At 43.4% G+C, this 14,100-nt stretch overlaps 1 protein-coding gene across 8 annotated transcripts in view; it reads left to right on the top strand.

Annotated features, from left to right (window-relative positions):
- nrg1 (neuregulin 1) overlaps nt 1-13,578 on the top strand; it is a 77,489-nt gene extending 63,911 nt beyond the window's left edge. For 7 of the 8 annotated variants that reach the window (XM_076886788.1, XM_076886787.1, XM_076886786.1 and 4 more), the window contains one exon: nt 10,461-13,578. In XM_076886788.1, the coding sequence (XP_076742903.1) occupies nt 10,461-11,067 (607 nt within the window). In that variant the 3' untranslated portion in view covers nt 11,068-13,578. The remainder of the gene's footprint in view (nt 1-10,460) is intronic. The other variant, XM_076886789.1, reaches the window with a different exon arrangement.
- The last annotated feature ends 522 nt before the right edge of the window (nt 13,579-14,100 follow it).

Below are 14,100 nucleotides of genomic sequence, written 5' to 3'. Positions count from 1 at the left end.
CCTCTCAGCTGCTGTGGAAAAATCCTTTGGTGAACCATAGCGATGTTACTGCTTGTAGCTTCACCCCTTTAGACACATGGTCTAACCCATGTGCCCATTTTAGAAACCATGGGAAGAAGTGGTTAGGCAGACATGGGCGGCCATCAGGGGAGCGCCAGACAGATTTGACCAGTGTGCAGCCATGTTTGCGCCAGATTTCTCTGGCTGGGAGGCAAATGACTGTACAGCAGGAGATCAGTGAGGCTAGGTGTGGGCAGCGGCGCCAAGACAAGTTGGAAGGGTAGGCCTCCTTCGGCGGCTGCTTTGGCGGCTGCATCGGTGGCAGCATTTCCTCGGGAGACAGAATCAGTTTTACCTGTGTGTGCTGCACACTTCAGTACAGCAATGCGAGCAGGTAGGAGGATGGCGTCCAGCAGTGCTGCTACCTGGTTAGCATTCAGGTTGGGCTTCCCATCAGATTTCAGGAACTTTCTGTGTCTCCACAAGGCGCCAAAACCATGTACCACACCAAACGCGTAGCGAGAGTCAGTGTAGATGGTGTCCGACTCACCCTCCGCAAGTTTACAGGCTTCTGTGAGCGCCACAAGTTCCGCAGTCTGTGCTGAGAAGTGTCGGGGCGATGAGCCTGAAACAAGAGTAGCATGATCAGAACACACAGCAAAACCCACCCGGTTAGTTCCACATGAATCGCGTGAGGAGGAGCCATCTACATATAACACAATGTCAGAGTTCTCGATGGGAACATCTAACAGGTCGATCCGAGGTGTACAAGTTTCACCCAATACAGCAGTGCAGCTGTGTGGCTCACCATCCTCTCGCGTGGGGATAAGAGTGGCTGGGTTAGGTGTTGTGCATCGTTTCACTGTGATGGTGGGCATGTCAAGCAGTATGGAAGAGTACTTGAGCCAGCAAGCTGCAGAAAGGTGTGAAGTTTTCTGCTCCAGCAAAATAACAGAAACTGCATGGGGTACCTGCACTGTCAGAGGAGAGTGCCCTACGATGTCACGTGAGGCGAGAACGGCCTTTTCACATGCAGCTACTGCTCGCAGGCATCCAGGCAGGCCCGCAGCCACTGGGTCAAGCTTGGAAGAGTAATAACCCACCGGGCGAAGGGAATCACCATGGTGCTATATGGCTCTATGGCTTCCTGTTTCAGAGGATATTGTCTTTGGCATGGTCTAAAAGAGGACTTTGAAGTGATTACCACTTGCTCACAATCTTTAATTAGCCTACATCATACATATAGGAGGCCCACAAGCCATCAGGCACCTCTGTCAGCAGGGGGTGTGAGGAGTTTAGAGGAGGTGTCGTTTGAAGCAGACAGTGTGAGACAGCTATGTCCACTAGCTCAACTGAGCGGACACAATGGACTGTATATGTCACGGTTTTCTTGTAGGCTTTTATTTCCCGAGAAAACAACACTGCTTTCTTGTGATCTGTAGTCTCCCAATCACAGGCGCGGTAGCACCAGTGCATAAATTCTCCCATGTCTTCCCACTGGTAGCTGTAAGCTTTTGCCAGGGAAACATGTGGGACCGATGCATCCATAGCAAACATGTTTCTTTGCTCATCAGTGAGAGAAATCGCAAGTGCAGCAAATGTGGAGCTCCAAAACATACATGTCACAGTTAGCAAATCATTCTTGGTTCTGTACCATTCTTCCTCATAACTGTCATCAGGACCATGCAGAGAAAAATGAGACATGCAACTCAACTCTCCGGAAGCCATAAAATAGACGTCTGGAGGCATGCAGTTGCGAGTCCCTTGTACGAATTCTGTAACAAACAGCCCCTCCTCCAGCTTCCACCCGTAAGCGAAAGCCGGGGTCACGGGGCTATATTTCACCATCATATAATCATAGTCAGATTGCGTGATTTTAATGCCATTATAGCAGGAAATTAAACTTATTTTCAGCTTGCACATCAAATCTCTGGCAAGCAACTTGACCGGGCACAGGTCTGACCACAGAAACCCGTGTGTGAATTTTCTACCCTGTCCGTCTACACAACACAGGGGTGAAAGTGTCTCTCTGTATGGTTCCTGATGCGGACACAGAATGAGTGAACCTCTCACCCAGCACGGGCTGGGGTGAGAGAGAATCTGAGCGTAATACAGAGTTGGTGGCCCCGGAATCTACAAGAAATTCTACTTCCTGATTACAAACTAACATTTTATACAAGGGTAGTGATTTATAAGGCGCGCTATTTAAATGTACATACACTCAACAAAAATATAAACGCAACACCTTTGTTACTGCTCCCATTCCCCATGGGATGGACGTAGAGACCTGAAATTCATTCCAGATACACAATATAACCATCCCTCCCAAACAGTGGTCACAAATCAGTCCAAATGTGTGGTAGTGGGCACATCTGCTATATTGAGATAATCCATCCCACCTCACAGGTGTGCCACATCAGGATGCTGATCTGACATCATGAGTAGTGCACAGGTGTACCTCAGACTGCCCACAACAAAAGGCCACCCTGGAATGTGCAGTTTTGTCTCACAGCAAAATGCCACAGATGCCACAAGCAATGAGGGAGCGTGCAATTGGCATGCTGACAGCAGGAATGTCAACCAGATCTGTCGCCCGTGCATTGAATGTTCATTTCTCAACCATAAGCCGTCTCCACAGGCGTTTCAGAGAATATGGCAGCACATCCAACCGGCCTCACAACCGCAGACCTCGTGTAACCACACCAGCCCAGGACCTCCACATCCAGCAGGTTCACCTCCAAGATCGTCTGAGACCAGCCACCCAGACAGCTGCTGGAACAATTGGTTTGCACAACCAAACAATTTCTGCACAAACTGTCAGAAACCGTCTCAGGGACGCTCAACTGCATGCCTGTCGTCCTCATCGGGGTCTTGACCTGACTCCAGCTCGTCGCCGTAACAGACTTGTGTGGGCAAATGCTCACATTCGATGGCGTCTGGCACGTTGGAGAGGTGTGCGCTTCACGGATGAATCATGGGTCACATTGTTCTGGGCAGATGGCAGCTGAGAATGTCCCAGTTCTTGCATGGCCAGCATACTCACCGGACATGTCACCTATTGAGCATGTTCGGGATGTGCTTGACCGGCGTATACGACAGCGTGTACCAGTTCCCACGAATATCCAACAACCTCGCACAGCCATTGAAGTGGAGTGGACCAACATTCCACAGGCCACAACTGACAATCTGATAGACTCCATGCACTGCATGAGGCAAATGGTGGTCACACCAGATACTGACTGGTTCTGGGTCCCCAGACCCCCAATAGCGCAAAAAAATACACATTCCAGGGTGGCCTTTTGTTGTGGGCAGTCTGAGGTACACCTGTGCAATACTCATGATGTCAGATCAGCATCCTGATGTGGCACACCTGTGAGGTGGGATGGATTATCTCAATATAGCAGATGTGCCCACTACCACACATTTGGACTGATTTGTGACCACTGTTTGGGAGGGATGGTTATATTGTGTATCTGGAATGAATTTTAGGTCTCTACGTCCATCCCATGGGGAATGGGAGCAGTAACAAAGGTGTTGCGTTTATATTTTTGTTGAGTGTATGTACCAGCTGGTGACACAGAAACCGTTCTACATGCTCAAAAGTGTGATGTATTAAAGTGTGTGTGTCTGTGTGTAAAACACTTTCTACGTCAGTGTGTGTGTGTGTGTGTGTGTGTGTGTGATTTTCACTTCCCTGTTCTGATGAGGTGGGAAAACCACAGCCTGAAGCGTTCTCTGGCGTCCTTTCCCTCCGGTCTCAGTCTGCCTGCACCCACCACTGGCCCTGGTCACTTGGTCGTTTTAGTGTTGATGATGTTCGCGTCTTGGATAGCCTCGGTTAGGGCAATTCCGCTTCCAGTGTCCAAACTTACCACAGGATAAGCAGGCATCTAGGTCTCCTCACCACTGCTGTCGTTGTTGATCGCATCGTCGATCACGCCATCGATCATGCCGTCGATCACGCCGTCGATCACGCCGTTGATCACGTCGTCGATCACGTCTTCCCCCCCGGCTGCCTTTACAGTGGAAGCCACCCCGCGGGTTCGCTGAGGCCTTTTTACAGAGTTAAGGCTGCGTTGTGGAGGTCGCCGCTCTGTTTTTCCTCTTTCTTGCTTTTTACTTTCGTCAAGGTGGTTCTGAGCGTGGCGGGCATGGCGTCGTAGTTCCGTTAGCCGAGGTTCATTTTCCCTCCCCACTTGCGAACACCTTACTTCGGCTGCCACATCTGATCTTAGTCCCCGTAAAATATGGCCGCAGAGATGGTGCTCACATGTGGAGGCGGTGACACCTGTCATGTCATCCTTCGGTATTCCACCATTAGCTTCAAACACATTTATCATACGAAGTATAAAATAATTCACAGATTCGACCTGTCTTTGCTTGTAAGCCTGACAATATCCATGGTTTTCTTCATGCTCGTAGGTCAGGTGTCTTACCCCCAGCGTAGGGTCAGGCAAGGAATCCAGATCGGCATTGGCGTTCAGGCCCAGCAAAACATCTTGTACTAGGGCACAAGGAGAAGCACAAACAGTGTGTGAACAGGGAAATTATGTTTTGTTCTCCTTGATATACGGCGGCGGAAGAGGCGCTGAGGCCGATTCTGCATCAGCTTCCCTTCCATGCACTTCTCTAGGCAACTCTTTCAGAGCTGCTTTCTTTTCCCTCCTTTCTGCTTCCATCATCCACATTTTCAAACATTCCTTCTCATCGCTTATGCTACGCAAATCTACAGTGTTAACTTTCCTTTATTTCAAAAATTTCACTTCCTCCTCCCGCAACTGTTTCTCTACTTTCTTTAACTGGTTAACACTCAGCGATCCCTTCCCGGGAAACCCGTTTACTTTTTGCCACTTAACAACATATTTCATACACCCAATTCCCCATTTCTTAACCATACAGTCAAATATTGAGTTTTGTCCCTGGCTGCCTGGTGGAACGTCTGCCGCTCTACTGGATCTAGATCCCATTTTACTACATGAGGCGTCCCCCGTGAGGTCCTTGCCTTCTACGGACCAAGGAACGAACACCGCCACTCCGTGCACTATAGTACGCAGAAATGGACTCCGACAGTGTATCCGAACCGCTGTCCCTGTGACGTACTTGGACCAAACACAGGTCTGGGCCGGCTTCTCCCCAACAGCGCGCTCGAGCCAATGTCCTTGTGATGGACATCTCTTTTGGCTCTCAGCGAAGGCGGTCGCACTTTTGTCCTCTCCTGCCCTTATCTTCCCTGCTTAGCTTCTTATGTCCTTGTCTTGTCTTGTCTTGTGTTTTTACTTACTTTTCCCTGGAACACTCTCTCACAGTCTGTTCTCTAAAACCTAAAAGAGGAATTATGGATTTGATCAACTGGTCTCTGAATGCAATTGACACCCCTTCTCAACGAGAATTCTGGGCTCGGGTGAGCCTGACTGCTGAAGATATCTACCTATTCGGAACCATGATAACAGGGTTCTTGCTGATCGGAGCTGGCTTGGCCCTGGCTTATCGAAGAATTAAGGAAGCGGAACCGGCTGTTCAAACCCCCACAAGGCTGCCCGCTGGAATTGAAATGATGGGACGAGGCGTGAGTTTCTCAAAATGGGCTCATTGAGTGCAGCACGGATAAGATCTTGGAGAACGCACGGCTGCTGTGAATACTCAGAACAAGACCTCTGAGTGAAAAACTGAATTACATCTGGAGGGACTAGCTCGAATAACACCTTTGAGCGCAAATTGGATCACATCTTGGGAAGTGCACTGCAGTCGTGAGTTCTCAGAACCTGCTCTTTGAGCACAAGAATGACAACATCACGGAATGTAAGTAACATCATGGCAAAGCTCACGGCTCTCCAACGGGAGATTGAGAGACCAGTGTTGGACTGTTAGAACAGCTTTGAAATTCATATGAGTTGTTCGCACTAGAGTAAAAACCACCATCACTTCATGCGGAGACCCCTTCGGCGCCAGCTGCGGTCTCAAGGCTGGAGCTGAACAAAACACCCTGATAACGACTGTGTTTAGATTGTTCCCCCCATTCCATGCAAGGCCACCTGGGTTGGCTGGAAGACTGTTTACTTAGCCTGGCGGGCGAAGGACACTGTCTCAGCTGAACTCTGGACACACACACACACATACACTGATATGCACACACTGATCCCCCCTCCCTTTCCAAACGCCTTCGATGCTTGTGCCCTACCGGGGAAGATGGCAGTCGACTGGACCAGCGCAGACATGCTGCAAGACCGGATGCGCTGTCTACACCGGCTCTCGCTTACCCTTTACCCGCCCCTGTTGCTTGTCTTGTGTTTCTATGGTGCATTGATAGTCATGTGCTTTTTGTGCTGAGGTGTTTTTTCTGTTATCAAACTGTTCTCTCACTAGGTTTTTTTTTCTCCTCCTCTTACCTCATGTTATGTATTTTCGTTGTTTTTTTTCCTATCAGCCTACCTTTCTGACATGTGTCCCCAATGTGATGTTTGTGTAAAGTTGGTCAGAAGGTTCCTTTGTAAGTGCGCATGCGCCATTAGCGTGCTGCCTGCTGTAACCCTAATTTCCTTCGGGATTAATAAAGTATTCTGATTCTGATTCTGATTCTGATGGACCGTACCCAACACAAGCCTGGGGCCTCAAACCGCCAGGATTTTTCTCCAGGAGACTCGAACTCCTCTGGCGCCAGAGGGAGTGTTCGCCCAGGGCGCCAAACAGGCTAGTACCGCCGCTGGCGATAAACAAACAAGAGAGAAAAGCCAATCAGCTGATCATTGATCAGTTTCATGATTGAAGTAGCAACAGGAGAGGGAGGGGGAGAGAATGAGAGAAGAAGAGGCTGTACAGCATAAAGACAGAATAACTCCAGCTTTGTGTCTTTTTCCATTCTAGCTGAAGTACGGGACAAACTGCGTTCCTTCTCAGCTCAATACGAAACGTGTAATATTTTCTCTGAATGAGGGATGATTCCATTTTTTATGGGACGGTTGCAACTCTACTAACTAACCTTATGAATAAAATAAAGTTCGCAATCAGCAACATGATAGCACCCACCCAGCTGTATAGAAACTCCATCATTCTAGCTAGTACGCAGTACGAGTTATTGTAACTGAGTGTAAAAATTCAGCACTACAAAAATAAACTATACCTAAACTTGGTTTATATCTTACCCAGTAGGGGTGCAACGATATTCGTATCGATATTGAACCGTTCGATACAGTGCTTTCGGTTCGGTACGCATATGTATTGAACAATACAATTTTTTTCAATTTTTTTTTTTTCAATTTTTTTTTTTTTTTGTGTCCCGTTTGGATCTATAGCCATCAGAATTGTTGTCTTGAGGCCAAGAAAGATGCCAAGAGGATTTATTTTAAGTGGATCATCATATTGGTCCATTTGATTGACCTTTATTATAATTATGAATTTATTTTATTTTCAGTTGCAAACGGGACAGACATGACTGTGGGATAGGACAGGGGGAAAGAATGAAAGAAAGAGGGGGAGAGAAAGAAAGAAAACCAAAGGGGAGAAAAAAAAAGAACAATACAAAATTTGTAATTTATTTTATCAACTTTCCTTCTGACGATGCTGTCTGTGTTGAGCGCTCAGTGAATCTGCATTTGACTACTCCGCCTAGGCTCGAGAGTGCAGCCTAGGCGGAGTAGTCGAACGCAGATTCACTGAGCACTCAACACAGACAGCATGGTCAGAAGGAAGAGCGCAGGGCAAGCTAGCGAGACAGAAGTGGACCTCCCCACCCTCATTCAGATCTGGCGTTTGGAATTATTTTGGTTTTCATGTGACGTATGACCCTGAAGGTAAGCGAGTCATGGACTAAAGTAAAACAGTATGTTGGATGTGCCATGCAATGCTCAATTACATGGGTGGGAGCTAGTGTGTTAGCGCAGTTAGCTCGTTAACGTGTTGGCTGTCTAGCCCCTCTGTATAGGGTAGCTCGTTAACGGAGATTTGCCGTGTTGTGGCGTTAAGGTTATTTCAACGAGATTAACCTGAAAGCACTAGTGGGAACACAACGAATATGACTGCACATTTACACCGACATCATCCTAGTGCAAAGACAAAAACAACAAGCATGCATGCTACAAACTTTAGCCGAGTCATTTAGACAGCTGTTAGCACAGGATTCTCCTTATGGAGACCTGATATGTTTAATATGCTGCTGAGAATATAGCCCAGAAGAAGCGGATAGTATAGCTTTTATTTTGGAAAGAGACATTTCTCTGTAATAAACTCTCTTTTCCAAAGATGAGTGATTCCTCAATCAGATACAGGGCTCGCAATATCGCTAGCCCGACGTCCCGGGGCTATCTCTGCCCTGCCTGTCGGGCTATTGTAGGAAGGAAAAATATATGTCAATGCTTTTGCATTCTTTCAGAAATGTAGCTGGGTAATTATGTCATTGGGTGAGCCACTGTCAATATGTGACATATTGAAATCGTGTTTGAATTTGCGCTTGTTTTTTTGCTTTCACTTTGCAATCGCGCGAACTGTGTATAGAGAGCGACAGCACTGATCTGTGAGTGATGATAATTTGTGCACCAATTCCTCTGACATCGTCTTATTAATTGTTAGCTTACTATGCAAACATGACAAGTGAAATCTCCCGCAGCTTAAACATGTGAGAGGTTGATCGCGCAGAGAATCGCTGAGCTTATGTGAGTGCGGCAGGATATATATTTCACTACGATGACCTGGATGATTGAGAACCTTCACAGACAGATATATATTTTAGTTCTGCTGAGCCAAATAAGACAGGTCAGGGTGAAGAAGTGACAGCCAAAGAAAAGCTTACCACAAAACGGAGAAGTTATGACAAATCAGACTATAAGGCAAAAAGAAAGTGCAGCTTTATGGTTTCATGGACAAAAGAATTTCTGTGGCTGCAATATGACGAGCTAAAAAACAACACGCACAAGGGTTAGGGTTAAATTTAAAAACTGTACTTTTGCGTTAAAATATATATTTATAATTTTAATAAATGACAAATTAAAAAGGCATGAACATTTTTTTTTGTATCGAAAAAATATCGAACCGTGACACCAAAGTATCGAACCGAACCGAACCGTGAATTTTGTGTATCGTTGCACCCCTATTACCCAGATAGACTGCAGGTCATAACTTCTTTCCTGAAGTTCAGTTCACCTGACACTCGGACCGGCAGCCGCCTCGGGTCTCTGCTCTTGCCTCCCCTTTCCTTCATCCACCGGCTAGCCTCTGTGGTAGCTCCGCCATTGCCACCACCAAACAACTTAGTTATTTTTACACATCTGCCAGCACCTGGCCAATCCACCACCTTTCATTGTTTATACTGTTACTAAAAAAATGAATAAATAAATAATCGGCCCATAAAAACGAAAAATCACCATCGTCCAGCTATGGTCTTGCCATCAGTTAAGCTGGCACGCGCACCCAGGGTTGCCGACCCCTGGATTAAATGCACTCTCTCATTTCATCTGTAGTTGTTCTGTCAGATACAATTACGCCTTGCAGAAATATTAGACTCACAGACATATCATGTAGGGGAATGAGACCTGTGTCATAGTCTTCATGACTATGAAGTTCATAGTGCTTCATAGTCATGTTCATTGGTTTAAGACGAATGTGTCTTTGACAAAAGTATTTGATGTTTTGAAAATGAGATGGGGCTGGACTAGTATGGGCTCAAAATGTGGTCATAAATATTTTGTACTTGTAAATCAGTTTTGTACTTGAAAATCAGGATTTGTATGTCTAAAAAGAATTTGTGTGTGCGTAAAAAAGGTTTGTATGTGTAAAAAAGATTTGTGTGTGCGTAAAAAAGATTTGACCGCCAAACCCATCTGTTCTCTGATTGGATTGTTACATTTGTGATTGACATGACATTGACCAATCAGATGAAAGGAAGAAATATAGGGTCAAAATTCGTACTTGTAACTTGCAGGTTTTTTTTTGGCTAAGTCCACACACAAATCTTTTTTACACACACACAAATTCTTTTTACACATACAAATCCTGATTTACAAGTACAAAATATTTATGACCACAGTTTGAGCCCATAGACTAGCAGTCTTCTTATGATCATTTGTTAAAAAAAACTTCTTTTGTGTGTGTGTTATAGGTAAATAAATCAAAGTGCTTAATTAACTGAATTTGCAGCTTAAAGTATAAAAGTGCTTTTAGTCAGCAACACTAGAAAATCATTATGTCATGTTAATTCATTTAACACCCAGTAATAATGTGATTAGTTATTGTGTGTTAAGTTATACTGATGTTGAATTGAAATGCTACTGACCCAGTTGTATAATCATTGTTCACATGTGTCTGTGAAGGTTCTCAGTCATCCAGGTCATCGTAGTCAAAGGAGCTTGCAAAGAAAAGCGTCTGGACTTCTTTAAGTTGCTTGAAGACGTTTCACCTCTCATCCGAGAAGCTTCTTCAGTTCAATTCATTCAGTTCAGTTCATTGTTCACATGTGTTTTGTTTTTTTTTAGGTTTGTACCAGTGATGGCAACTTCAGAGTCGCAGAACTCTCTTGCAACCCCTGGCTCTCCTCCATCCGAGATTTCAGCCCCCATATCCAGCCTAGCTATCTCTGTTCCCTCTGTGACTTTAAGTCCCTCTGGTGAGGAAGAGCGCCCTTTGCTGCATCAGCTGCACAAGTCCTCAAGCCGGGATGTACAAAAGAGAACCTCTTCACACTACAATCATGGCCATGTGGCAGATAGCTTGCCATCTAGTCCACTGTTCGCTATGGAGAATACTGACTACCAAACCATACAGGACACCAGAGCTGCCAGCTATATGTTTTCAATAGCACCTGTGAAATTAATTAACACAAACAACAATGTAAGTGACTGCAGCAACAATAGTGTCACTGACCATGTGGTTGATTATTTGAGGTTAAATGGTGACAGCATACTAGTAAGTGATACAGAGGAGCCTCGGGGGGAACACATACCCTTCCTAAGTGCAGACAGGAATACAGTCCTTTTACTCAGGGCTGTAGATAGCGGCAGGACTAACCCAGCATCACCAAATGATGACCTACCAGTAAAGTCATCTAGCCTCATCAACCAACAAGATTTAATTGCTGCGTAAAGTAAAAAAAAAAAGAAAGAAAAGAAATTGCTAAGATTACTTCACATGGAGGAAGAATATAAACAACCTTTAAACCTTTATTTTCGATAAATTCTCATAATTTATTTGCTGTGTAAAGACTTTTAAAGACAAATGAAGAATGAAACTTTTATTTTAGAGATGTAGTAAATAAAGTTTTATAAAAAAAACAGTACAGATGTCTTGTAGGTAAAGTGCCATACGCTAGTATGCAGCAGTTCATAGTATAGTTAAAAGAATATTTCAGTGCAGACAAATATCAATGGTGCCTTTCTGTTTAGTATGCTTAAGGGGCCGTAATATTGCATACTGGGCCATGCATCACCCTCTTATTCTTCAAGTTAATAATCAGATGCTCTGTGTTGTCTGCCTTTAACATCTTGCACTTTAGGGCACCCACTGACATATTTGAAATCAAATGTTATGGGTTCAAAGTGCATGCTATGTTCTTAAATGCTGTCATGAAAAAATGAGCAGACAATTGACTTGAATTGATGGTTTTCTTACCTGATGTCCTACTTTTATCACAGTCTTATGGTATATATTATTAGTAAGCTTATAACCTGGATTCCATCAAAATGTCAGAGATCTTAACTCATTCACTGCCAGCCATTGGCAGTGAATGAGTTAAACCCATTGACTCATTCACTGCAATTGACGGCTATAGACGTCAATGGCAGTGAATGAGTTAATAATTTTATTCATCACTGGACTACACTGTGGATGACCTGCCAGAAATGAATATTGTAGCTGTGAGATAAATATACATTCATTAAAGTTTGCCTCAACAAGGTGCATAAGATACACACAAAGAGTTGTATTTACATTCGACCATTTCTATGTTTAAGAAGTATTCACTGAATTGTATGGCATTGTTATAACAATTAAACAATGTTCATGCTTAAAGAGTAGCAGCCTAATAATCCTAAGGTTTCTGGTATGGGTTAAGCTGGATGCTGGTTTTCACATGCCCCATAATCCTCCTTAGAAGTTTTATTTATTCCTATGCTGACAGATGTTCTGCCTAAGTATAAACTGTCTCAGTTAAGGTGGTACAGTCAACGACTACTAGTGTGAAGACCAGCAATTCTTTAAAATAGTATCTTTAAATCAACAATATCTACAAAGTAAATTAGCTACAAGATCTATGTCTGATTTGTTCTTGTGTGAATCCAACCAGTGCCTTGTATTGCACTGTGGATCTTAGAGAAGTGCTGAATGTATAAATTGTGGTAATTTCCTTTAATTTAAACCATATTTCTGGAAAAAAAAATTGAAATTGAAATTTCCCCCCAAATTAACTTGTTATCCTCTTGCTGTAAGAGTCAAGTTCAGGTTTTTCCTTTTAATTTAAATGACCTGTCTTGATATACAATTACAATTATTTTCAACAGATTGAATATAAACAATGCAAGATATACAGTCATTTCATCTGCACACATTAGTACATAGAGAAAAAAATATCTTGCACATTTTGTCACTTGAATGGTTAGCATAACACAGAGAACATTGTTTTGAAATGGGGGTGTCTTTAATTTATGTAAATATATCAGGAAAATCTCCTGCATTGTTGTTTCTCACTGAATATCACATTATGTGTTTTGTGTGTTAGTGTCAAAGCATTTGGGATTGAAAAAGAACTTTCAGTTGTTCTGTCTCACTATTGATTGATACAATGAAAGTCTTGTGCAGCTGTAATAATAAATAAAACACACATTTCACATTTGAGCATACATGTGAACATGATTTATATGTCAAATCTATGGCTTTTTATCAGTTTGGGTTTTTTTGGTAAGGACTGATCATTTTAAAGAACTGAAGATGAATTCTCTTCAGTTCTTTAAAGAGAACTTTGTAATTAGACCTTCTGGACCGCTCATGGCAGAACAAAGTCCCAACAATGATAGGAATTAGGACAAGACTCCTGGTGTCTAGATGCTGGCAGTGGTGGAATTGAGGATGAAGGCTTGGATGTGGGTTCTGAATGGAAGGAAATGTGGAGGAGTCGGGTTGCACATATGAGAGTCTGAAAGACAGAATGACGAAACAGCAGTGAGATTTAAAGCACACACATAAGAGAGGCTGATTGTCTTGCAGCAGGCAGGCAAGAAAATTATCCAGCTTAGAGTGATGATGTCAGTATTGTCAGAGTTGTTTGACACTGTGGGAAAGTGGATGTGATGTAAAGAATGGACTTGCAGTCAAAAACCCAGGAAAGCAGGCAGATTAGTGAATAATTTCTTATAGTAAACACTATAGTGTTTAGACTACACAACTTCAAATTAAGTCCTGGCTGCATATTACACTGAAAATAAATAATAACACAAATTTGTACTCCCTTTACATACATGTTATTCTATGTGCTGAGCAATGCCATTTTGTTTTAATTCTGTATTTTACTTGTATCTTTGATACCCATTAAACATGTAATTTTTTTTTTCATGTAATGTCTTCTTTCATGAAAGCAAATAAAAGTAATTTTTGAGCACAAAATTTTGATTTGTGTTCATGACTTATTGAGTGCATAAGGTAAAGCTGCAGATCTTGCCAAGCTTTAAGCAGTTTAGGAAAGCTAAAGACACATGGGTAGCGGGACAACTTCAGTCCTGTATCATTTAATTAATATAATTAATAATGAATTCATCTTACTGCTGGCTATCATATGATGTATATTAGCTTGCTGATTAAAGGTAATATATATATTACTAATTTATGATATATATTATAATATATTGTAGTAAACTTACCATTTAGTTCACCTTTAGTTCAGAATGAACCCAATCCTGGCACCATTCCTCTTCTGCAGCTTTCTGACTACTTCAGTCGTCACCATGGCAACCACCTCTTACCCTCCTTTAGACCCGCATGAAAAGAGAGAGTTCTCCAAGCCCAGAAACTCGTGACCATGTTTACCTTCTGGTGCACTCACTAGTGAGACAACCCTCCCCCTTAAATTCCTTAGAGAAGGGGACTTTCTCTGTAATGTCTAATAGTATCAGAGGAGCAGTCCACCTC

Source organism: Maylandia zebra, linkage group LG7, assembly GCF_041146795.1.
Source record: "Maylandia zebra isolate NMK-2024a linkage group LG7, Mzebra_GT3a, whole genome shotgun sequence".
In the NCBI taxonomy this organism is placed as follows: domain Eukaryota; kingdom Metazoa; phylum Chordata; class Actinopteri; order Cichliformes; family Cichlidae; genus Maylandia; species Maylandia zebra.
This window is presented reverse-complemented; position numbering and strand designations above follow the sequence as displayed.